Below are 24,448 nucleotides of genomic sequence, written 5' to 3' on the forward strand. Positions count from 1 at the left end.
ACCCGCCCCTCTCCATGTTGCTATGGCCACAGCCGGATGTGCAGCCCTTGGAGTGATGGGGAGGTGCGGGGTCCGCCTCTGTGATCTCCCTCCCGGGGGGCTTCTGGGAAGCCATGAAGGCCACAAACTGGCCCTAGAATGGCGCGGTAAAAGGGCTAAACCGCACGGTTTCCGTGCGGTTTAGCCCTTTTACCGCGCCATTCTAGGGCCAGTTTGTGGCCTTCTTGGCTTTCCATATCTGAGCAGCATTCACCGGGGTTAAGGTTGATGCCACCCCCCCCCCCCCCACTGTGTTAAAGGGGATCTCCAGCAGTGCGGTGCCGAAAGGGAATCCATGGCTGCTGCCTTCTACAGATGGACACTGGTGAGCCGCATCAGACACCACTCAGAGCAGGAACCCCTGCATACAGTGTGCTGGGTTAATTAACCACGACCGCAGGGCGAAGGCCTCTGCAAAGGTAATGCATCATGTTTCTGCTGGGTCTGCCTTTTTCTGTGACCGGTGGCGTGTCTTTAATGATTAAACATAATGAAGCGTGTATAGTTGGAAACAGGGTGATAGGGAGGGTGTAGCTCAGGATGTGACGCAAGGTAGAGCGGGATGATCAAATCATTTTCACAGCATGTACACACACATATACAGACAGACACACACACACACACACACACACACACACACACACACACACACACACACACACACACACACACACACACACACACACACACACACACACACCTGTGTTTACATCAAATGGTGCAACGTGTCAAACTGTTGAGGGCTGCTGCTGGCCTTTGCATATGTCGATCCTTTACACTCCATTTGTATGCAAGGCAGCCAAAGAGGACCTCACCTTTTCCCTTCCCGTATTTTGGGACCACTAAGCAATTTTGTAAGCAGTGATTAAAAGCCCAAATCGTGATGATACTGAAAAATAGCTCTGTCAAATGCATCTTGTGTAATTCATTACATTGAATAATGTAATTTCATCTAATAAATTGTCTAATTGAATAGATGCCCTTACTAGTAATGTAAAAATAACATCTTGTACGCAATGAACATTTATGAAAACAACTACCTTATTGGCCTATTTATTAAATGATAGGCCTGTTGATAGCACATACACACACAGCTTTTTCTGAATCAAGGTTATGGCTACCAGTATACTGCTTATTGAACACCAGAGGGCAGGCAATGTCAAAAAAACGCTTACGTGTAGCAATACACGTCCTTCTTCATTATCAAGAACCCTTTTATATGGAACTGTTTTGTATGAAAGCCAGTTGAAGGTATTTTTTATTCTGCCAGCAATGATGGCGATCATACTTTTCAGCAATTATGGATCCTTTGTGTTGATCTAGCAATATATGGTCGTTATGGAGGCATGGTGAGCTGGGCGTTATTGCAAGTAACACACTTTTTAGTAAATTAATGACTGGCACTAAAGAGAAGAAAATTATAGATAAATAGAAAGAATAAAAAACCATCATAACACACATACATAAACACAGTCTCTCTCTCTCTCTCTCTCTCTCTCTCTCTCTCTCTCTCTCTCTCTCTCTCTCTCTCTCTCTCTCTCTCTCTCTCTCTCTCTCTCTCTCTCTCTCGGTTTCTCAGCCTCACAGACGGACTAACTTATTTTTTACCTTATTGTAAAGTGTTACCCAGGGGTAACACTTTGGGTAACACCCTGGGTAACACTTTACAATAAGGTACGCAACGCGGGTAGTTACTGAGGAATTAATGAGTAACGAATGACGACCAGGGCCCTAACTGGGGCCCTGGTCGTGCACTCACACTAGGCCATCTGGCCGTGGCCGTTGGCCGTTTTCACACCTAACCGTGCTCAAATGGCCCCATTGTTCTCTGGCCTGCACTCACACTAGGCCACGTGACAGTTATTCAGTAACTATTGAGGAGTTACTATTGAATAGACTATAGACTGAAGATACTGTATTCATTAATCATTCTGTGAATTAGCAAACTGACCAATTTATTATGAAAGCAACTGAATTTTCCAGGGATTTCACAATTAGTTATTAAATTAACAGGGCACGGACGGGATGATTGTCATATCTTAATGTCAAAAGTGGTTGCATTAGTAATGTTAAATCTTAAAAGCAATTGTCCCCCGCTGCAGGGCACGCTTTAAACCTGCCGCCCTTGGTTCCAAGCGCTGTCGAGGGCTGGCTTGGGTCCCACACCGGATCGACTGGTAGGGCTGGATCGGACTGATGAGTTGTTACTCATTCACAAACCATTCTTTCACCAGTAGTAAAGCTACTGGTGAAAGCCCGGGAAGCCCGGGATCCGGCCGGAGACCCCGCCCCCCCCCCCCCTCCGGGTCTACAAGGGCCTCAGAGGGGTCCTCCGGCCCCCCCACAGCCTCCACATGGGGAGGCTGTTGCCCTGTGGTGGTCCTCCACCTCTTGGAGGGGCTTGGGCCTTCCTCGGGATCCTCTCTGCTCCTCTGCCCCCTCACTAGCCCTCCGCACACGGAGCACACTAGCTCACTCAGAGCAGGACTTTCACTTCCCTAAACATGTTATCTGTGATAGAGCTCCTCAGTGTTTCTATATACCGCCCCTCCCTCTGAACGTCCGCGGGGCGTCCGGGGGCTACTGGTTAAGGAGGTGGACCGGTAACCGGAGGGTGTCCAGGTCAAATCACCCCCGTGTGTGTGTGTGCCCCCGTGTGTGTGTGTGCCCCCGTGTGTGTGTGTGCCCCCGTGTGTGTGTGTGCCCCCGTGTGTGTGTGTGCCCCCGTGTGTGTGTGTGTGCCCCCGTGTGTGTGTGTGCCCCCGTGTGTGTGGACGAGGTCACTCCTCTGTGTGTGCGTGTTCACCAGCTCCCGGACGGGTCAAGAGCAGAGAGAGAGAATAAAGGATACCTTAACTTAACTTAACTTAACTTAACTTCATTTAAATCTGAGGAATATGCTTCCAATGTTCTAAATGGGCCGTGGCAACAGATAATCCACAACAATATTAAAAACAATAATTGTAATTGTTGACACACTTGAACATCTTTGCAAACACACACATTCGCGCAAACACACACGCGTGCATGCGCACACACACAAACAGACACATCACACACCACTTCTTAGCAGCGATGACTTAGCCTGGCTAGTGCCAGACCGAGCTCAATCATAGATCTGTCTTCAGCACAAGAGGCGTGATCGACGGGCCTAGTTCAAATGACACTTTACGCAACTGGCTGCTTGTCGTCATTGTGTTAAATCAGCCAATAGCGCGTCAGGGGGAAAAGCCAGCTTGGTGATTGGCTCCCGCAAAAAATTATCGGAAGCAGAAAGAAATGTATTGTTCTTCTCCAGACCCTTCTGCAGAATACAAAAAGGCGAATTCAAAGCGCCGGCAGAATGGGCGATGACATAGCGATGACTCGCTCTTCCTCGGACACAAAGCGCTGGTGCTGTTATCACGGCTCGTCAGAAACACATGTACTGGAGGTCCTCATTCAGGCTCAGATGAAAGCCGTGGAGGGCAGTAAAAGAATCCAAAGGTTCCCGGTGAATGGCAGGTATTTACTGAACAGAATCCCTTTACGTCAGAAGAGAACAACTAGCTCCGCTAACGTCAGTGCTTGGGGCTTTTTTTGTTGCTGGACAGCAAACCCAAGGCCTTGGAGCGCGACGTCACAGAGATGGACCCTGCACTCCGGTTAATGCTGCAGGAGAAGGAGAGGGCTGTGAGGACGCTGCAGGAGACTGTGGAGGTATACTCACAGGCATGGCACACACACACACACACACACACACACACACACACACACACACACACACACACACACACACACACACACACACACACTCTCTTCCGGCTCACACACACATCCGGCACAGAGGCCCCACTACTTCCTGTCTGGGACCGGAAGTAGGCACGATCAAAAGTAGTGAAAGTGAAAGTATGTGATCTACTACTCACACATGCTCCTCCTCATCTCCACCTTCTCTGTCCTCTCATTGGTCGATCATCCGCTCCCAACAGCTTCTTCTACTAAAAGTAAACTCTAAAGATCTATGTTCTAAACATGCCAACAGAGAGTTTACAAGGCATTTTCCAATAGCGAGAAATCCATAAAGGTTTCGCGTTTCCTGGATTAAGGAGATTATGTTTTAATTTGATTGGATTTATTAGTGAACCATGTTCCTCAAGCCTTGTAAAATCAAAGGGACACATAACATGCAAGGTGTGCAGCTCCCCCAGTGGGAGTTCTGTTGTACTACATCTATTTTAGATTCACCAATCTAAATGGGGTGACCTTTGACATGTGAACACACTTAATGCGTAATGTATGACAATAATGAACACAATCCTAGATGTCTCAGAGAGAAGAGTAGAGATGAGAGGAGAGGATGGAGAGGAGAGCTGACAAGACAAAGTCACCGTACTCACACGCATGGGGAGTATCTTTACATGTAGTCACTGTGACCTTTGTGTAAGTGTATAACACATGTTGTTGTATATTGGAGATTAATTTACTGGTTCATCAACTACAAACTTTTACATTTCTTCAATAATTTCCATCAATCTCGAAATCATCAAAATAAGGGTTTTAGAAGTACATTTTTTTTATTTTTTGTATTACACTTCTTTTATTACAGAAACAGCATTTATACTGAACACTATTGGACTGGAATGTATCTATTCCCTAGCCTGGCTATTGCCAGATCAAGCTCAATCGTAGATTGCACGTTGGTCTTAAGAAGTTGCTGTCAGTTGCCGTTCTTCAGCACATGGCGTGATCAACGGGCCTAGTTCAACTGACTGTACGCGATTGGCTGCTTGCCGTCGCTTCCCTGTCGTCATTGTGTTAAACCAGACACAGGGGAGAAGCCAGCTTGGTGATTGGCTCCCGCAAAAACGTATCGGAAGCAGAAAGAAATGTATTGCTCTTCTCCATCTCCGGCAGAATGGGTGCGTCTACACAGTCGATCTATTCCCCTGAAATGATCCATTACAATGATAATGAAGGCCGCACATTATAATATTTGACTTTTCTTTTTATTAAAATCACAAGTGTAAGGCATTGGATTGTTTTGTCATTCAATATTTAAATATATATTACATTTTCAAATTATTATTCATACACATAAATCCTCTGAACATTTTCCACGTAACTGCAAAAAAAATTATATCTTTAAACATGTAAAAGAAATAAAGGGAAAACAGACACATAAATGGAGTGTAATATAACCCTTTATATAGGGTTATATTACACAATATTACACAACTATTCTCCTCGTTAAATGACAGCAGTATGACATTAATATCCGAGATTTCAAATAGCAGAGATTCTAATTATATTCTAATTCAGGAAACAACATTAGTTGTTTTGGTCGTTTGATTATTTTATTATCAAACAAAGGTCCTAGTCTGTTTGATTGACAGGTGAGATGATCAGGGGGGCAGAGTTTCTACCTTCTTCATGTAAATGTGGACTGAGGAGTGGATAGAGAGGCTCAGTGAAGGTGCAGCCAGTAGCAGAGTAGATATGAACCCTGGCTTCCACATCATAGAAGGAGAGCAGACCCTCATCATAATCAACAAACACCCCCACCTTCTGGAGCTCAGCTCTCAGTGGGAGACGGACAGGAGGGCTATCATTAAATAACAACCCATCCTTGTCGTAGTAAAGAGTCCAGTAACCCGTCTCAGGGGTCCGCACTGTCCCACCTTTTCTGCCGATGGACTCTCTGGCCACTCCTAACCCCCATCCAGTCTTGTCTTTAACCTGGACCTCAAAGTAAAATCTCCCTGAGGAGAAGCTCTGCCTCGTGAGAACAAATGTATTGTATGTAAATCTCTTAGGGTTGTCTGGGAGTTCCTTCTCTTCATCTCCATCATGTACTTGTTTCCCATCCTCAGACAGGATGAGACTGGGATGAGCTGTATCAGGATCCAGAGTCACATCTACTTCATACTGCTGGACCCTCTTCAGTTCAGAATCACCAGGCAGCTTCTTCATCTCCATGTTCAGTGTCTCCTCCAGCTGATCCAGGGATCTCCTCAAGGTCCCTACGTATGACGGAGGTCGGACCTCCACCGTGGTCCAGTCCCTGGTGGGTGGAGGATCCTTCAGGGATCTGAAGGTCTGGAGGAAGTGGAGGTGGTCTTCAGTGTGTGAGAGCCGCTTCACCTCTGAGCTTCTATTGGTCAGATCTTCTATTTCCTGCTCCAGCTCTTTGATGAGGTCTTCAGCTCGTTTCACTGTGGATTTCAGTTTCTCTTTCACCGTTTGGTTGAATTCATCCCGGCCCTTTTCAACACAGCCTATCAGAGCAGTGAAGACCTGCCCACCTTGGGCTATCTCTCTGTCTGCGTCTTTGTTGCTCAGTTCCACTGTGTCTTTGATCTCCTTAATCTTTTGTTTTCTCTCCTGGATCTTCTGCGGAACGTCACTCACCGTCTTCCCCAGCAGGGCCGTCTTCACTTCATATTCCTCCTTTAGAGGTACAACAGGATGGGACTTGTGGTCTGTCACTGTGCACAACAGACACACACACACCTGTTCAGTCTGGCAGAAGAGCTCCAGAAGTCGTTCGTGTTTCTTACACATCCTGTCTTCCAGACAGTCCATAGGCTCGACCAGCCGATGTTTCTTCAGGCGAGCGACTCTCTGATGTGGCTCCAGGTGGGTTTGGCAGTAAGAGGTAAAACACATTAGGCAGGACTTCACAGCCTTCAGCTGGGTCCCAGTACAGACGTCACAGGGAACTTCTCCTGGTTCAACACAAGGCTGCTCTTTTACTCGTACGGTTGTTCTAAACTGAGCAGCCAGCTCTGATAAGAAGGTATTGACCCGTAAATCAGGTCTTGTATGGAAAATCTCGTTGCAAATAGGACATTTGTACTGGACTTGTTCATCCCAGAACTTTGTAATACAGGTTCTGCAGAAGTTGTGTCCACATGTGGTGGTAACTGGACTGTTGAACACATCCAGACAGATGGAACATGAAAAGTTCTCTTCAGACCAGGAAGTCTTAGCACAGGCCATTCCTAGACACAGAGGACAAGGTTCATGTATTGAGCAATTATAGATTTCTAATTCGATAACGGGAACAGAGGATTTAACTTTCTCAAAGTTGTGCTGTTTTACTTACTTGTTCTTACAGTCAGACTTTTTGTTCCAAAATGCGTTTTATTTTTCTCCTGAACGGTTGAACAGCTTCGACGTGGGTTGCTTTGGTTTCGTTTCCTCAATATGACGTCCTCTCCTCCCCTAACACATGGCTCCTCCCTTAACCCTTGGCTCCGCCCCCATGAACACACTCAGACTTTGGTGCATTCACGTCTGTGTAGGCTACTTCAATGCGTTGATGTTTTCTCTTCTTTGCGGCATTGAAATATGTTCAACCTTAAAAAGATTGGACACAGAGAGCCCGGGAAAAAAATAAACTTTTTTATTCAGTGGTGAGTTGTGTTGCGACTAACTGAGTAAGAGCTGTAAGAATACATTTGACTTGATTTTGACTGTGCCTAGTATTTTCTCCACAGTCTAAAAAACACGAAACAAACGGAGAAGGGAGGGGGCGTGGGAGCAACTGTTAGGGCGCACCGAAACCGTCACCGTAGTATCCACGGCAAGGCAATGCACGGCAGTTAATTCCACTGAATTAAAAATAGGTTTACCTAGAAAATTCACCAATTATAAGATGGAAGATTTACTGTATTGTTAATAAAAGTATGGTGGGGATCGCGTGGAGCAGCAACATGTGAGAACTGTGACTCAAAAAGTTCTCTTCAGACCAGGAAGTGTTAGCACAGGCCATTCCTAGAAACAGACGACAAGGTTTATGTATTGAGCAATTATAGATCATTATTTCATATTAAGTTAACACTGGCAGTTTAAAAAGGCTTGGCTCCAGACTTTAACCTCATAAAACCACCAAGTCATGTGACTCGGGGTTGGGCAGAAGAACCAGACCGACGAGTTCACCTTCAGTCAGAGCCAACTAACACTTACAGCAACGCGGAAGTTAATTCCACTGAATTAAAAATAGTTTTACCTAGAAAATTCACAAAGTATAAGATGGAAGACTTACTGTATTGTTTATAACAGTATGGTGGCGATATAACCTCACCCCCCCCATCCTGATACAAATATTCTTTCACATGTCATATTAAAGTACTTAATAACTGTATGGAGAAATCTAAATGCATGATATTAGTGATAATGAAGTCTTAATATCAAGAGAGAAATGAATAAAAATCCAAACTCAAGATAATAAACTCAAGGTTTATGCATTGAGCAATTATAGATTTCTAATTCAATGACAGGAAGAGAGGTTTTAACTACGCCTCAAAGTTGTGTGCTTTAACTTACCTAGTTGATCTGTCAGACTATTTGTTCCAAATTTTTTCTCCTGAAAGAGAGAACTGCTTCCACGTCGGTTGGCTTTGGTCTCTATGAACCTTAAGTTTCGTTTCCTGAACAAGACGTCCTCTCCGTACCACCTGGCTCCTCCCCTAACACCCGGCTCCTCCCCTAACACCAGGCTCCTCCCCAAACACCAGGCTCCTCCCCTAACACCTGGCTCCCCTGCCAGGAGAAGATCCCCTGCCAGGGGAGATCCCCTGCCTCCTCAGAGCCCTCAGCACCACACGCGACGCCACAATAAGAGCTACTCCATCCACGTTTATCTATTGTATATATTTTAACAGTCTGCTGGATTATTATCAGAATAGCACAGACCTTTTGTAACAGTTTACCTCAGTTAAACTCGTCTCTAGCTCTTAAAGTTGAAACTTGGTGAGCGGTGTGTTTCTAACAACCTGGCACTGAACATCACCAAGACCAAGGAACTCATCCTGGACTCCCGACGGAGCAGAGCCCCCCCTGCCCCCCCTGTACATCAACGGTGACGGTGTGGAGCGAGTCCACGTCCTCTGCTGATCCCTCCTGGTCGGTCCACACCTCGGCGCTGGTCAACAAGGCCCAGCGGCGGCTACACTTCCTGAGGGCGCTCAGGAGGGAGCATCTAAACACACGGCCGCTGGTGACCTTCCACCGGTCCACCGTCGAGAGCCTGCTGCCCCGCGCTGTGTCAGTGTGGCCCTCAGGCTGCACGGAGGCCGACAGGAAGAGACTGCAGAGGCAGTCACTGGCCGCCCTCTGCCTTCCTGAAGCACCATCTAGGGCTCCCGCTGTCTAAGCAGGGCCAGAGGCCTCCTGAAGGACCCCCCCACCCCGGCTACCCTCTCTTCAACCTGTGGCCCTCTGGCAGGCGCTTCAGGTCCATATAGGCCAGAACAAATAGACTCAGGAACAGCTTCTCTCCCAAAGCTGTCACCATACTGAACTCAGACCTGCACTGATGTTTGTTGTCTGTTTGTGGTCTTTACTGTGTATTCAAGTTTTACGGTGTATTTCAATTTTTATTTATTTAAATTTTTATTTATTTATATTATATGTTGCTTTTGTATATTATTATATATTGTATATTCAATAACATGTGTGCACTTTTACGGAGCTGCTCATTGCATTTCGTTGTACTTGGTACAATGACAATAAAGCTTTCTATTCTATTCTATTCTAAAGAAGAAATAAATTGTTTATAACTTAACCTTTTCATCAGAGTTAAAGACAACACTTTTGTGAATGTAGTGTTATGTAGTATTATATTATTCACGATTTTTCTTTTGTCCTCGATTCTGTGACCTTTATTTTCTTAGTTATTATGCTGTTGCATGTCTGAGCCAATAGATGGCAGTGTGGGCTAAATAATGCAGTTCTGAACCACTAAAGTGATGAAAGGAAAAAAGACAGTTTGGATGAAGGAACTCCCCTTTTTTTGTATTTACACAGTTACTGAAACACATTGGTTTTCAAAGTAAACTATATACGGTAAATATGGAAAATGGATGCTAAAAATGTGAAGATAAAGTAAAATGAGGAGTCCCGAACTGAGTGTCCCGAACTGAGGGTCTGAGCCTTCGTTTTGAAGGAGATGAAGCTGTTGCACGGCTGCTGCGTGTTGTCTGAGTGTAGGGGCTGAGGTTTGAGGAGATGATGTACGGTTGATAAAAGCTGCTTGGAGTTACCAGGGCTGTGGTTGATCATGTGGGGGTAGAACCGGGGCCGTGTCACTGAGGGGCTCGCTGTAGGCCTTCTGATGTTCCCGCTAGGCTAGTTTGTGAACAGCCGGTCCTGAGTCCTTAAACGCCGCTCCAGGACACGCCCCGTTCTCTTCAGCAGTCGTAGCTCACTGGTGTACCGGGGGGCTGAGCGTGGGAAGGGTCGGTTCTGGGCTGGACTGGGGCATGGCGGTCCAGGAGGGGGCTGAGGGATGAATTGTAGAGATCCACAGATTCAGTGACTGAAGGGGGGCTGGCAGCGAGAGACGGAGGAGGTCAGTAGTCATGGGGACTGGGTTGATGTTTTTAAGGTTCCTGAAACTGATTTGTCTGTTGGGCTTATTGAGGGGGGGGGGGGGGCTCCATTGAGATGGCTTTATGGTCGGACTCGCCCGGATCGTGCACCAAGAGATTGCTGACCAGGCACATCACGGCCTTCTGTCGCTGCTTCCTCCTCTGCTCTCCCGTGCCGCTCTGTTCTTCCTCTGCCCTCCCCGGATCACGACCGGATGCGTCGGCTCTTACTCCGGTTACTGCTGCAGGAGAAGGAGAGGGCCGTGATGACGCTGCAGGAGACGGTGGAGGTATACTAAACACCTGCTCTCAAAGTAGGTGACAAAGTAAGAGTGAAGAAGCAGACTCATGTGCCCAAAGGACATCCCAGATTCACAAAGCCAGTTGAAATCCAAAAGCAAAAGCAAAAGCAAGAAATCCAAAAGCAATCCCCTCATAACATTTCTACAAATTCAATAGTTAAGGTAAGCCATGTACATTCGAAGCCCCCTCACCCCCCCTCTTCCCCTCCTAACTCTCTCCAGTTCCCCCCCCCACACACACGTTCCCTTTCCCCAAACAACACCTTATAGCTACACACTTGCATATACCTACCCTACACACATAGCACCATACTCCTCCTTTCAGACCACATCTACCACTCCACATTTCTCCACCATTTGTCTCTGTCTGCCTGTCTGACTGTGCGTCCCTGTGTCTGTCTGTCAGTATGTATGTTAAAGCTTGTTTCTGTGTTTTTCTTTCTTTGTGTCTGTTATTTTACTTTTTTTTTTTGTGTGTCTTGCGCACTTGGGTATATGGGTTCGGAGCCACTTCAATCTCATTTTTATTTTATTTTTCATTATTATCATTATTATTATTCTCTCCTATTTCTTACTTTTGTAAATCAAATTTTGTTGAATAAAAATAAAGTTGTCCTCCGAAGAGGGGTGGGATATTGAAAAAAAAAAAAAGAAAAAAAAAGAAATCCAAAAGCAAGTGGGTCCCTGCACATACAGACTTTCTGATGGGAAACTTTGGCATTCCTCTCACCTCACTCGCGTACCTGATGCAGCGGTGATGCCTGCAGACCAGCGCACTCAAGCAGCTGATGCAGCATTGATGCCTACAGAGCATCCGCTGGCTGGAACATCTCAACCCTGCACGCCTGAGAGAACCATGCATGACCGAGTGCATCCTGCCAGAGATCATAAACCTCCGGACTGGTTAAAAGAATATTATACAGGAGATGCAAGGACCCGGGACTCTACTGTATCCGTTTAAGTCATGTTTCTGAAGCTTAAATATTCTTGCTAAATGTGTTTGATAAATACAGTCAATTATTATTTTGCATTTAACTACGGTCTGATACTAGCCATGATATTATTCTCATTTCTATTACTTGATTTAATGTTCTATGGTTATAGATTTACAAAAGAATAATTGTATTACTTCAGAGGTTCTTACAGAGAGAATTAATTGTTTTACTTTGCGGCGGGATGTTGTGTCCACTACCTGATTACACCACTAGGTGGCTCAACTGTTATGTAGTGTGTTGTGATACTAGAGAAGGAGTAGACAACACATGCGCTAGGGAACTAGGCCTACAGTCCTGTGCGACGTGCTTACCTTCAATATAATTACACTTGAACGTATGTCGGTCTCCTGTGCTTATCACTACTTGCAACATAACAATATATGTATTCACTACGATATAATTAACGAAATCGTAGGCAGCAGGTAGTCGGACAGATTTCTTTGTGTGTTGTGAATAATTTTTCCAAATCAGCCTTTTCTGTTTTTCCCAAACGGGGGTACCATGAAGGAAATATAACATGCCTGATTTCTTATTACAAACAGCCAATTATTTTCCACTAAGGAACCGCCACTGAGCTAGAGAGAAGACCAGAGAGAGGAGGAGGAGGAGAGAGAGGAGAGAGAGGAGAGGATGGAGAGAGGAGAGCTGACAAGACAAAGCGACAGTACTCCCACACATGGGGAGTATCTTTACATGTAGTCACTGTGACCTTTGTGTAACACATGTTGGGCTGTTGTATATTGGAGATTTATTTAATGGTTCATCAACCAAAACGTTTACATTTCTTCAATGATTTGAAACGTTCCATCAATCTCGAAATAATCAAAATAAGGGTTTTAGGAATAAACAATTTTATTTTTTGTATTACACTTATTTTTACAGAAACAGTATTTATACTGAACACTATTTGACTGGAATGTATCTATTCCCCTGAAATGATCCATTACAATGATAATGTTGGCCTACGCATTACAATATTTGCCATTTATTTTTTATTAAAATCACGTGTAAGAACATTGAATTGTTTCATCATTCAATATTCAGAAGTTAAAACCAATAGAAAATCAAATTATTACTTATACAAGTTAATTCTCTAAACATGTTCTACGCAACAAATGCTATATCTTTAAGGTTTCACATAGTAGAGATTCTATTCTAGTTCAGGAAACAACGTTAGTTGTTTTGGTCGTTTGATTATTTTATTATCAAACAAAGGTCCTAGTCTGTTTGATTGACAGGTGAGATGATCAGGGGGGCAGAGTTTCTACCTTCTTTATGATCACATGGACTGAGGATTGGATAGAGAGGCTCAGTGAAGGTGCAGCCAGTAGCAGAGTAGATATGAACCCTGGCTTCCACATCATAGAAGGAGACCAGACCCTCATCATAGTCAACAAACACCCCCACCTTCTGGAGCGCAGCTCTCAGAGGGAGAAGGACAAAAGGGTTATCACTAAGTAATATCAACCCATCATTGATGTACCAAAGAGTCCAGTATTCCGTCTCAAGGGTCAAAGTGGAGCTAACTTTTCTGTCGATGGACTCTCTGGCCACTCCTAACCACCAGTTAGTCTTGTCTTTAACCTGGACCTCAAAGTAAAATCTCCCTGAGGAGAAGCTCTGCCTCGTGAGAACAAATGCATTGTATTTAAATCTCTTAGGGTTGTCTGGGAGTATCTTCACTACACCTCCATCATGTACTTGTTTCCCATCCTCAGACAGGATGAGCTCAGGAGTAGCTGTATCAGGATCCAGAGTCACATCTACTTCATACTGCTGGACCCTCTTCAGTTCAGCATCACTCAGCTTCTTCATCTCCATGTTCAGTGTCTCCTCCAGCTGATCCAGGGATCTCCTCAAGGTCCCTACGTATGACGGAGGACGGACCTCCACCGTGGTCCAGTCCCTGGTGGGTGGAGGATCCTTCAGGGATCTGAAGGTCTGGAGGAAGTGGAGGTGGTCTTCAGTGTGTGAGAGCCGCTTCACCTCTGAGCTTCTATTGGTCAGATCTTCTATTTCCTGCTCCAGCTCTTTGATGAGGTCTTCAGCTCGTTTCACTGTGGATTTCAGTTTCTCTTTCACCGTTTGGTTGAATTCATCCTGGCCCTTTTCAACACAGCCTATCAGAGCAGTGAAGACCTGCCCACCATGGGCTATCTCTCTGTCTGCGTCTTTGTTGCTCAGTTCCACTGTGTCTTTGATCTCCTTAATCTTTTGTTTTCTCTCCTGGATCTTCTGTGGAACTTCAGCCCCTCTCTTCCCCAGCTGGGCCGTCTTCATTTCATATTCCTCCTTCAGAGGTACAACAGGATGGGACTTGTGGTCTGTCACTGTGCACAACAGACACACACACACCTGTTCAGTCTGGCAGAAGAGCTCCAGAAGTCTGTCGTGTTTCTTACACATCCTATCTTCCAGACGGTCCATAGGCTCGACCAGCCGATGTTTCTGCAGGCGAGCGACTCTCTGATGTGGCTCCAGGTGGGTTTGGCAGTAAGAGGTAAAACACACTAGGCAGGACTTCACAGCCTTCTGCTGGGTCCCAGTACAGAAGTCACAGGGAACTTCTGCTGGTTCAACACAAGGCTGCTCTTTTACTCGTACGGTTGTTCTAATCTGAGCAGCCAGCTCTGATAAGAAGGTATTGACCCGTAAATCAGGTCTTGTATGGAAAATCTCATTGCAAACAGGACATTTGTACTGGACTTGTTCATCCCAGAACTTTGTAATACAGGTTCTGCAGAAGTTGTGTCCACATGCGGTGGTAACTGGACTGTTGAACACATCCAGACAGATGGAACATGAAAAGTTCTCTTCAGACCAGGAAGTGTTAGCACAGGCCATTCCTAGACAGACGACAAGGTTTATGTATTGAGCAATTATACATTTCTAATTCAATAACAGGAAGAGAGGTTTTAACTACTCCTCAAAGTTGTGTGCTTTTACTTACCTAGTTGTTACTGTCGGTCAGACTATTTTTTACAAAAATGTGTTTTATTTTTCTCCTGAAAGAGAGAACTGCTTCCACGTCGGTTGGCTTTGGTCTCTATGAACCGTAAGTTTCGTTTCCTCAACATGACGTCCTCTCTGTACCACCTGGCTCCTCCCCTAACACCTGGCTCCTCCCCTAACACCTGGCTCCTCCACTCACACCTGGCTCCTCCCCTAACACCTGGCTCCGCCCCCACGGTACACACCCTGAATGTTGAAGCATTCTTTAAAGGCTGCTTAAAATGCGTTGATACGTTGTCTTCTTTCAACCCAGCATTCAAATATGTTCAACCTTAAAAAGACGGGACACAGTGAGTCCGGGAAAAAAAATGAGTTTGGGGGTTGTTTCGTATTAAGTTAACACTGGTAGTGATATAAGGCTTCCCTCTCAGATTCTACCCTCATACGACCGCTGACTCATGTGACACGGGGTAGGGCAGACGAACCAGACCGACGAGTTCACCTTCAGTCTGAGCCAACAAACACTTGCAGCCGTGCGGCAGTTAATTTCACTTAATTACAAATCGGTTTACCTAGAAAATTCTCAAATTATAAGACGGAAGACTTAATGCATTGTTTATAACAGTATGGTGGGGATATAACCTCGCCCCCCCCCCCCCCTTCCTGATACAAATATTCCTTCACCTGTCATATTACAGTCCTTAATAACTGCATGGAGAAATCAAAATGCATAATATTAATGATAGTGAAGTAATAATATTAAGAAACTAATAAATACAAATTCTAACTTCTGTTGTTGTGGCTGTGGACCGACGGCCCGCCCTCATAATGTAAACCCTCCTTGTGTTTTACATTTGTATGCAAATTAACAGCAGCAGGGAAGGGTTGGACAGTGTTTAAGGATATTGTCAGGTTTCACAAAATAGCAGACGAGAACCCAAGACTGACAAGAGAAACAGTCCAGGTGAAGAAACAGTGTTTATTCCAAGCAGAGGTCAAACCAGGGAGTCAATCCGTGTAGCAAACAAATCCAGTAGGAGCAGGCAAAAAGGAAAGTCCAAAATCACATTTACATTTAAATTTACAGTCCAAAAAGGCAGGTCCAAAGGGAAGGTCTAAATTCCAAACAGGCAGGTCAATCCAGTAGGCAGGTCAAGGGTCAATCCAGTAGGAGCAGGCAAAACGGACAGTCCAAAGTCCAAAAAGGCAGGTCGATACACAAGCAGGCAGGTTCAGAATCAGATGAGAAGACGCGGGAAAGCTAGGTAACACACTAGACAATCTGGCAAAGAACTGAGGGAAATGGACCGGTCCATATACTGAGGGGCTGATTAGCTGATGAGGAGCAGGTGAGTATGGGGGTGGGGCCGGCCAGGTGAATGAATACAGCAGGTAATGCAGAGCAGGAGGGAATGGCAGAGTCTGAAAGGACAGGAGTTAGTGTGGCAAAACAGGAAACAGACAACTGAACAACTAAAGCCTTGCTGAAGTTCTGACAGATATAGTTGGTGATGGAGCAGGGAGGGGTTAGACAGTGTTTAAGGATATATGTGGTAATGGAACAGGGAGGGGTTAGACAGTGTTTAAGGATATATGTGGTAATGGAGCAGGGAGGGGTTAGACAGTGTTTAAGGATATATGTGGTAATGGAACAGGGAGGGGTTAGACAGTGTTTAAGGATATATGTGGTAATGGATCAGGGAGGGGTTAGACAGTGTTTAAGGATATATGTGGTAATGGAACAGGGAGGGGTTAGACAGTGTTTAAGGATATATGTGGCAATTGAACAGGGAGGGGTTAGACAGTGTTTAAGGATATATGTGGTAATGGAACAGGTAGGGGTTAGACAGTGTTTAAGGATATATGTGGTAATGGAACAGGGAGGGGTTAGACAGTGTTTAAAGATATATGTGGTAATGGAACAGGGAGGGGTTAGACAGTGTTTAAGGATATATGTGGTAATGGAACAGGGAGGGGTTAGACAGTGTTTAAGGATATATGTGGTAATGGATCAGGGAGGGGTTAGGGGGCATCTTGCTCTATAGGATGAAACAGGTAAGGCTGCAGACATTGGGGATCAAACCCAGAACCTTTCAGCTTGGAGTCGAACTCGCTCACCACTACACACACAGGCACAGACACACACACGAACACACACACACACACACACACACACACACACACACACACACACACACACACACACACACACACACACACACACACACACACACACACAGAGAGACAAGTCATCCTCCTGAACAGTGAACACACCTGAACACACTACTATCTGGATGTGTCCATCATGCTGGGTGGTCCCGGCCCCCTGCCTGGAGCCCCATGAAGGCTGAACTGAACCCCCGTCCAGGCTGAGCCCCACACACCTTAGCGTCCTGCTCCTGCAGCCTGCCCCCCTTGCTGTCCATGTAGGAGAGGAGATCCACGCAGGCGCTGGGTCTCTCCTGGACCAGGATCAGCTCCTGGTCCAGCTGGAACCAGTCCAGCAGGAGGACCACGACACCGGGGCCCCCCAGGTCCGGGCGGTCTTCAGCGGCCCTCAGCATCAAAGACACCTCCAGCGGGAAGTCCGTCAGCCGCCCTTCAACCGTCTGAACCACAGAGAGTAGATAGACAGAGGGAGCTAGTCCTGAAACACTCAAACCCAGCTGGTCTCGGCTACAGAGCCAAGACCAGGATAACGGCAGTCCGCCCAACAGGTCGATTGATTCAACATGAGCATGTGATCGCCATCATAAGCAGAGTCGTAACATCACTGTAGGTAATAACACGATTAAAGCTACTCACCTCCTGTGTCATTGTGACCGTGGCCATGGGGATGTGCTTTATAGCGACTTAAGCACCAAAGACACAAGCTCACTGCTTTAGTGTTGAACAGAGGATGCCGTGAATCAGACACGTATGTGCTTCCACAGAATGTGGCTTTGTGGCGTCACTCTTACAGGCAGACGGTCCTCTTTCCGGCAGCCAGCAAAGACACTCCCGAAGCCTCCCTGTCCCAGCTGCTGCAGCTCCTCGTACAGAGCGTCAAAGTCGGCTGAAACAACACAGACCGTTACTGAGTCTATTAACCCATCCATCCCTCCGTTCAGCCCTTCATATCTAACCCTCCGTCTGTCTGACCTGTGCTGTAGGTCGTCAGGCGGGTCCTGCAGGAGGAGGAGATACGGGGGGAGCTGTGGTCGGAGCGCTCAACACCTCGAGACGAGCTGAGTCCTCTGTCAGCTCCGTCTGTGTCCCGGGATCCGGCCGGAGACCCCGCCCCCCCCCCCCTCCGGGTCTACACGGGCCTCAGAGGGGTCCTCCGGCCCCCCCACATGGGGACGGTGTTGCCCTGTGGTGGTCCTCCACCTCTTGGAGGGGCTTGGGCCTTCCTCGGGATCCTCTCTGCTCCTCTGCCCCCTCACTAGCCCTCCGCACACGGAGCACACTAGCTCCCTCAGAGCAGGACTTTCACTTCCCTAAACATGTTATCTGTGATAGGGCTCCTCAGTGTTTCTATTTACCGCCCCTCCTTCTGAACGTCCGCGGGGCGTCCGGGGGCTACTGGTTAAGGAGGTGGACCGGTAACCGGAGGGTGACCGGGTCGAGTCCCGACCGATAGGTGAGCTATGTGGACGGGGGCAGTAGTTGTGCAGCACTCTCCTCCGTCCTCGTGCACAGAGGAGGTTCCCTTGAGCAAGGCACCTGAAGCCCCCGGGCTGCACTGCGGCCGCCCACTGCTCCGGGAACGCCGGGGTACCCCCCGTGTGTGTGTGTGCCCCCGTGTGTGTGGACAAGGTCACTCCTCTGTGTGTGTGTGTTCACCAGCTCCCGGATGGGTCAAGAGCAGAGACAGAGAATAAAGGATACCTTAACTTAACTTAACTTAACTTAACTTCATTTAAATTGGAGGAATATGCTTCCAATGTTCTAAATTGTCTGTAGACTGGCAACAGATAATCCACGACAATATTAAAAACAATAATTGTAATTGTTGACACACCTGAACATCTTTGAAAACACACACACGCACGCCAGCGCACACACACACATACACAAACGCACCTGGTTGTGAGACGGGCCGGTTCCCGGACTCAGCGACAGGGCCTTCTTCTGAGGCTTTGTCTGCTGTGCTCGTCAGAAACACATGTACTGGAGGCCCTCATTCAGGCTCAGATGAAAGCCGTGGAGGGCAGCAGAAGAATCCAGAGGTTCCCGGTGAACGGCAGGTAGTTACTGAACAGAATCCCTTTACGTCAGAAGAGAACAACTAGCTCCGCTAACGTCAGTGCTTGGGGCGTCTTTTGTTGCTGGACAGCAAACCCAAGGCCTTGGAGCGCGACGTCACAGAGATGGACCCTGCACTCCGGTTAATGCTGCAGGAGAAGGAGAGGGCTGTGAGGACGCTGCAGGAGACTGTGGAGGTATACTCACAGGCATGGCACACACACACACACACACACACACACACACACACACACACACACACACACACACACACACACACACACACACACACACACACACACACACACACACACACACACACACACACACACCCGGCACAGAGGCCCCACGACTTCCTGTCTGGGACCGGAGGTACGCGCGATTAAAAGTAGTGAAAGTGAAGTATGTGATCTACTACTCACACATGCTCCTCCTCATCTCCACCTTCTCTGTCCTCTCATTGGTCGATCATCTGCTCCCAACAGCTTCTTCAACTAAACGTAAAACTCTAAAGATTCATGTTCTAAACATGCCAACAGAGAGTTTACAAGGCATTTTCCAATAGCGAGAAATCCATAAAGGTTTTGCGTTTCCTGGATTAAGGAGATTATGTTTTAATTTGATTGGATTTATTAGTTAACCATGTTCCTCAAGCCTTGTAAGATCGAAGAGACACATAAAAGGTGTTTCTCCATAACATCCAAGGTGTGCAGCTCCCCCAGTGGGGGTTCTGTTGTACTACATCTATTTTAGATTCACTAGATGAGCTAGAGAGAAGAGTAGAGATGAGAGGAGAAGAGAGCTGACAAGACAAAGTCACGGTACTCACACACATGGGGAGTATCTTCACATGTTGTCACTGTGACCTTTGTGTAAGTGTGTAACACATGTTGGGTTGTTGTATATTGGAGATTAATTTACTGGTTCATCAAACTTTTACATTTCTTCAATGATTTCCATCAATCTCAAAATCATCAAAATAAGGGTTTTAGAAGGTACATTTTTTTAATTTTTTGTATAACACTTCTTTTATTACAGAATCTGTATCTATTCCCTAGCCTGGCAATCGCCAGACCAAGCTCAATCGTAGATTGCACGTTGGTTTTAAGAAGCTGCTGTCAAGTTCTTCAGCACATGGCGTGATCAACGGGCCTAGTTCAACTGACTCTGTACACGATTGGCTGCTTGCCGTCGCTTCCCTGTCGTCATTGTGTTAAACCAGCCACAGGGGAGAAGCCAGCTTGGTGATTGGCTCCCGCAAAAACGTATCGGAAGCAGAGAGAAATGTATTGCTCTTCTCCATCTCCGGCAGATCGGGTGCGGCTACACAGTCGATCTATTCCCCTGAAATGATCCATTACATGATAATGTAGGCCACACTTTACAATATTTAACCTTTTATTTTTTATTAAAATCACTAGTGTAAGACATTGGATTGTTTTGTCATTCAATATTCAAATATATATTACATTTTCAAATTATTATTCATACATATTAATCCTCTAAACATGTTCTACATTACTGCAAAAAATGGTATATCTTTAAACGTGTAAGAGAAAAAAAGGGGAAACAGACAAATAAATGCAGTGTAATATCACCCTTTATAAAGGGTTATGTTACACAACTACAGGGTTAATTCTTAAAGATATTCTTCTCGTTAAATGACAGCAGTATGACATTAATGCAGATCTCTCAGATCTCAAATAGTAGAGATTCTAATTCTATTCTAATTCAGGAAACAACATAAGTTGTTTTGGTCGTTTGATTATTTTATTATCAAACAAAGGTCCTAGTCTGTTTGATTGACAGGTGAGATGATCAGGGGGAAAGAGTTTCTACCTTTTTCATGATCACATGGATCGAGGATTGGATAGAGAGGCTCAGTGAAGGTGCAGCCAGTAGCAGAGTAGATATGAACCCTGGCTTCCACATCATAGAAGGAGACCAGACCCTCATCATAATCAACAAACACCCCCACCTTCTGGAGCCCAGCTCTCAGAGGGAGATCGACATCAGGGAAATCATTAAATACCAACCCATACTCGTTGTAGTAAAGAATCCAGTAACCCGTCTCAGGGATCACCTCTGTCTCACCTTTTCTGTCGATGGACTCTCTGGCCACTCCTAACCACCAGTCAGTGTTGTCTTTAACCTGGACCTCAAAGTAAAATCTCCCTGAGGAGAAGCTCTGCCTCGTGAGAACAAATCTATACCTTGTAAATCTCTTAGGGTTGTCTGGGAGTTTCTTCCACACAACTCCATCATGTACTTGTTTCCCATCCTCCGACAGGATGAGCTTGGGGTGAGCTGTATCAGGATCCAGAGTCACATCTACTTCATACTTCTGGACCCTCTTCAGTTTAGCATCATCACGCAGCTTCTTCATCTCCATGTTCAGTGTCTCCTCCAGCTGATCCAGGGATCTCCTCAAGGTCCCTATGTATGACGGAGGATGGACCTCCACCGTGGTCCAGTCCCTGGTGGGTGGAGGATCCTTCAGGGATCTGAAGGACTGGAGGAAGTGGAGGTGGTCTTCAGTGTGTGAGAGCCGCTTCACCTCTGAGCTTCTATTGGTCAGATCTTCTATTTCCTGCTCCAGCTCTTTGATGAGGTCTTCAGCTCGTTTCACTGTGGATTTCAGTTTCTCTTTCACCGTTTGGTTGAATTCATCCCGGCCCTTTTCAACACAGCCTATCAGAGCAGTAAAGACCTGCCCACCATGGGCTATCCCTCTGTCTGCGTCTTTGTTGCTCAGTTCTACTGTGTCTTTGATCTCCTTAATCATTTGTTTTCTCTCCTGGATCATTTGCTGAACGTCAGCCTCTATCTTCCCCAGCTGGGCCGTCTTCACTTCATATTCCTCCTTTAGAGGTACAACAGGATGGGACTTGTGGTCACCCTCTGTGCAGAACTGACACACACACACCTGTTCAGTCTGGCAGAAGAGCTCCAGAAGTCGTTCGTGTTTCTTACACATCATGTCTTCCAGACGGTCCATAGGCTCGACCAGCCGATGTTTCTGCAGGCGAGCGACTACCTGATGGGGCTCCAGGTGGGTTTGGCAGTAAGAGGTAAAACACATTAGGCAGGACTTCACAGCCTTCTGCTGGGTCCCAGTACAGACGTCACAGGGAACTTCTGCTGGTTCGACACAAGGCTGCTCTTTTACTCGTACGGTTGTTCTAATCTGAGCAGCCAGCTCTGATAAGAAGGTATTGACCTGAAGATCAGGTCTTGTGTTGAAAAGCTTGTTGCAAACAGGACATTTGTACTGGACTTGTTCATCCCAGAACTTTGTAATACAGGTTCTGCAGAAGTTGTGTCCACATGCGGTGGAAACTGGACTGTTGAACACATCCAGACAGATGGAACATGAAAAGTTTTCTTCAGACCACGAAGCGTTAGCACAGGCCATTCCTAGACACAGACGACAAGGTTTATGCATTGAGCAATACAGATTTCTAATTCGATAACGGGAAGAGATGTTTTAACTTTCTCAAAGTTGTGCTGTTTTACTTACTTGTTCTTATTGTCAGACTTTTTGTCCCAAAATGCGATTTATTTTCTCCTGAACGGGAGAACAGCTCTTTGGTTTCGTTTCCTCAATATGACGTCCTCTCCTCCCCTAACACATGGCTCCTCCCTTAACCCTTGGCTCCGCCCCCATGAACACGCTCAGACTTTGGTGCATTCATGCACTGTGGGCTACTTCAATGCGTTGATGTTTTCTCTTCTTTGCGGCATTCAGATATGTTCAACCTTAAAATGATTGGCCACAGAGATCCCGGGAAAAAAATTAACTTTGTGATTCAGTGGTGAGTTGTGTTATGACTAACTGAGTAAGAGCTGTAAGAATACATTTGACTTGATTTTGACCGTGCCTAGTATTTTCTCCAGTCTTAATATAAAAAAACGAAACAAACGGAGAAGGGAGAGGGCGCGGGAGCAACTGTTAGGGCGCACCGAAACCGTCACCGTAGTAGGCCTACCCACGGCAATGCAATGCACGGCAGTTAATTCCACTGAATTAAAAATAGGTTTACCTAGAAAATCACAAATTATAAGATGGAAGATTTACTGTAATGTTACTTGTTAAAAAAAAGTATGGTGGGGATCGCGTGGAACAGCAACATGTGAGGACTGTGACTCAAATAAGCACATAAGCTGCAATATCTGCACATAGCCCCAAGGGAGGAGCACCAAACATATAAGCTGTAATAACTGCTCATGGCCACAAGATGGCAGCATCATCAAACATATGAGTAGGCTGGAGGCGGGCTCTCAAAACCATAGCCAATCAAAGCACGTTCTACGTCATATAGGCCGCGCCTACTCCATACAGAGAAGGACCAAGAAGAGGTCAGACTCAGAGATATCAGAGGCAGGGCATTGTGGGCAACCTTGGATGCTCCGCTAAGCGTCGCTCCGCGTGTATACAATTCCAATTCCCCTCCTATTGTTTCATGTTTACCGAAACCAGGCCAAATGAAGTGAGCTTAAAGCGATCCTGACTGGAGTACCTTTTCTGAATAACGCAACACGACGCGTTTCCTCGAGCTCTGCACGTGGAGAACTTTATTCACAAATAATTGATGATATTAACCCTCCCACCCCCATACACATATTCCTTCAATAGTAATGTCCTTAATAACTGAATGGAAAAATTGAAATGCGATACTGAAGTCATAATATTAAGAGAGAAGTAAATAAAAATCCAAACTCTGCCTTATTCTTTTGTTTAAATGTGACCTTTTAAGATTTGTTGCGGCTGTGGACCACGGCGCCGGGGCCCCCCGGGTCCGGGCGGTCTTCAGTGGCCCTCAGCATCAAAGACACTTCCAGCGGGAAGTCCGTCCGAACCACAGAGTAGATAGACAGAGGGAGCTAGTCCTGAAACACTCAAACCCAGCTGGTCTCGGCTACAGAGCCAAGACCAGGAGAACGGCAGTCCTCCCAACAGGTTGATTGATTCAACATGAGCATGTGATCGCCATCATAAGCAGAGTCGTAACATTACTGTAGGTAATAACACGATTAAAGCTACTCACCTCCTGTGTCATTGAGACCTTGGCCATGGGGATGTGCTTTATAGCGACCTAAGCAGCAAAGACACAAGCTCACTGCTTTAGTGTTGAACAGAGGATGCCGTGAATCAGACACGTATGTGCTTCCACAGAGTGTGGCTTTGTGGCGTCACTCTTACAGGCAGACGGTCCTCTTTCCGGTAGCCAGCAAAGACACTCCCGAAGCCTCCCTGTCCCAGCTGCTGCAGCTCCTCGTACAGAGCGTCAAAGTCGGCTGAAACAACACAGACCGTTACTGAGTCTATTAACCCATCCATCCCTCCGTTCAGCCCTTCATATCCAACCCTCCATCTGTCTGACCTGTGCTGCAGGTCGTCAGGCGGGTCCTGCAGGAGGAGGAGATACAGGGGGAGCTGTGGTCGGAGCGCTCAACACCTCCAGACCAGCTGAGTCCTCTGTCAGCTCCGTCTGTGTCCCGGGATCCGGCCGGAGACCCCGCCCCCCCCCCCCCCCCCCCCGGGTCTACACGGGCCTCAGAGGGGTCCTCCGGCCCC

The 24,448-nt window shown here is 46.4% G+C and overlaps 2 protein-coding genes across 5 annotated transcripts in view; both read right to left on the reverse strand.

Annotated features, from left to right (window-relative positions):
• Positions 1 to 4,552: 4,552 nt before the first annotated feature.
• Positions 4,553 to 24,448, reverse strand: part of LOC130404339 (E3 ubiquitin-protein ligase TRIM39-like) — a 33,843-nt gene continuing 13,947 nt past the window's right edge. The window contains exons 1-4 of one of the 4 annotated variants that reach the window (XM_056609015.1): positions 8,350 to 8,476; positions 7,656 to 7,797; positions 7,127 to 7,380; positions 4,553 to 7,022 (exon numbers count right to left, since the gene is read on the reverse strand). In XM_056609015.1, coding sequence (XP_056464990.1) covers positions 5,395 to 7,020 — 1,626 coding nt within the window. In that variant the 5' untranslated portion in view covers positions 7,021 to 7,022; positions 7,127 to 7,380; positions 7,656 to 7,797; positions 8,350 to 8,476 and the 3' untranslated portion in view covers positions 4,553 to 5,394. The other 3 variants (XM_056609016.1, XM_056609014.1, XM_056609017.1) reach the window with 3 other exon arrangements.
• Positions 12,315 to 22,501, reverse strand: LOC130404895 (uncharacterized). The gene is made up of 6 exons (XM_056609840.1): positions 22,391 to 22,501; positions 20,669 to 22,287; positions 17,785 to 17,941; positions 17,604 to 17,698; positions 17,028 to 17,252; positions 12,315 to 14,535 (listed from the first exon to the last, which is right to left on the reverse strand). The coding sequence occupies exons 2-6, from the start codon at positions 22,283 to 22,285 to the stop codon at positions 12,910 to 12,912; spliced, it is 3,720 nt and encodes a 1,239-aa protein (XP_056465815.1). The 5' UTR covers positions 22,286 to 22,287; positions 22,391 to 22,501; the 3' UTR covers positions 12,315 to 12,909.

This window comes from Gadus chalcogrammus, chromosome 15 (assembly GCF_026213295.1).
Source record: "Gadus chalcogrammus isolate NIFS_2021 chromosome 15, NIFS_Gcha_1.0, whole genome shotgun sequence".
NCBI classification, from domain to species: domain Eukaryota; kingdom Metazoa; phylum Chordata; class Actinopteri; order Gadiformes; family Gadidae; genus Gadus; species Gadus chalcogrammus.

What these genes read in the sequence shown, in the direction of transcription:
- LOC130404895 (XM_056609840.1), bottom strand. Translation starts at nt 22,285, where the DNA reads ATGGCCTGTGCTAACGCTTCGTGGTCTGAAGAAAACTTTTCATGTTCC. An exon ending in CCTGACGACCTACAGCACAG is followed by an intron (nt 17,699 to 17,784) that starts GTCAGACAGACG and finishes GTGTTGTTTCAG; the next exon opens with CCGACTTTGACGCTCTGTAC. An exon ending in TGCAGGAGCAGGACGCTAAG is followed by an intron (nt 14,536 to 17,027) that starts GTGTGTGGGGCT and finishes GTCTGTCTAGGA; the next exon opens with ATGGCCTGTGCTAACACTTC.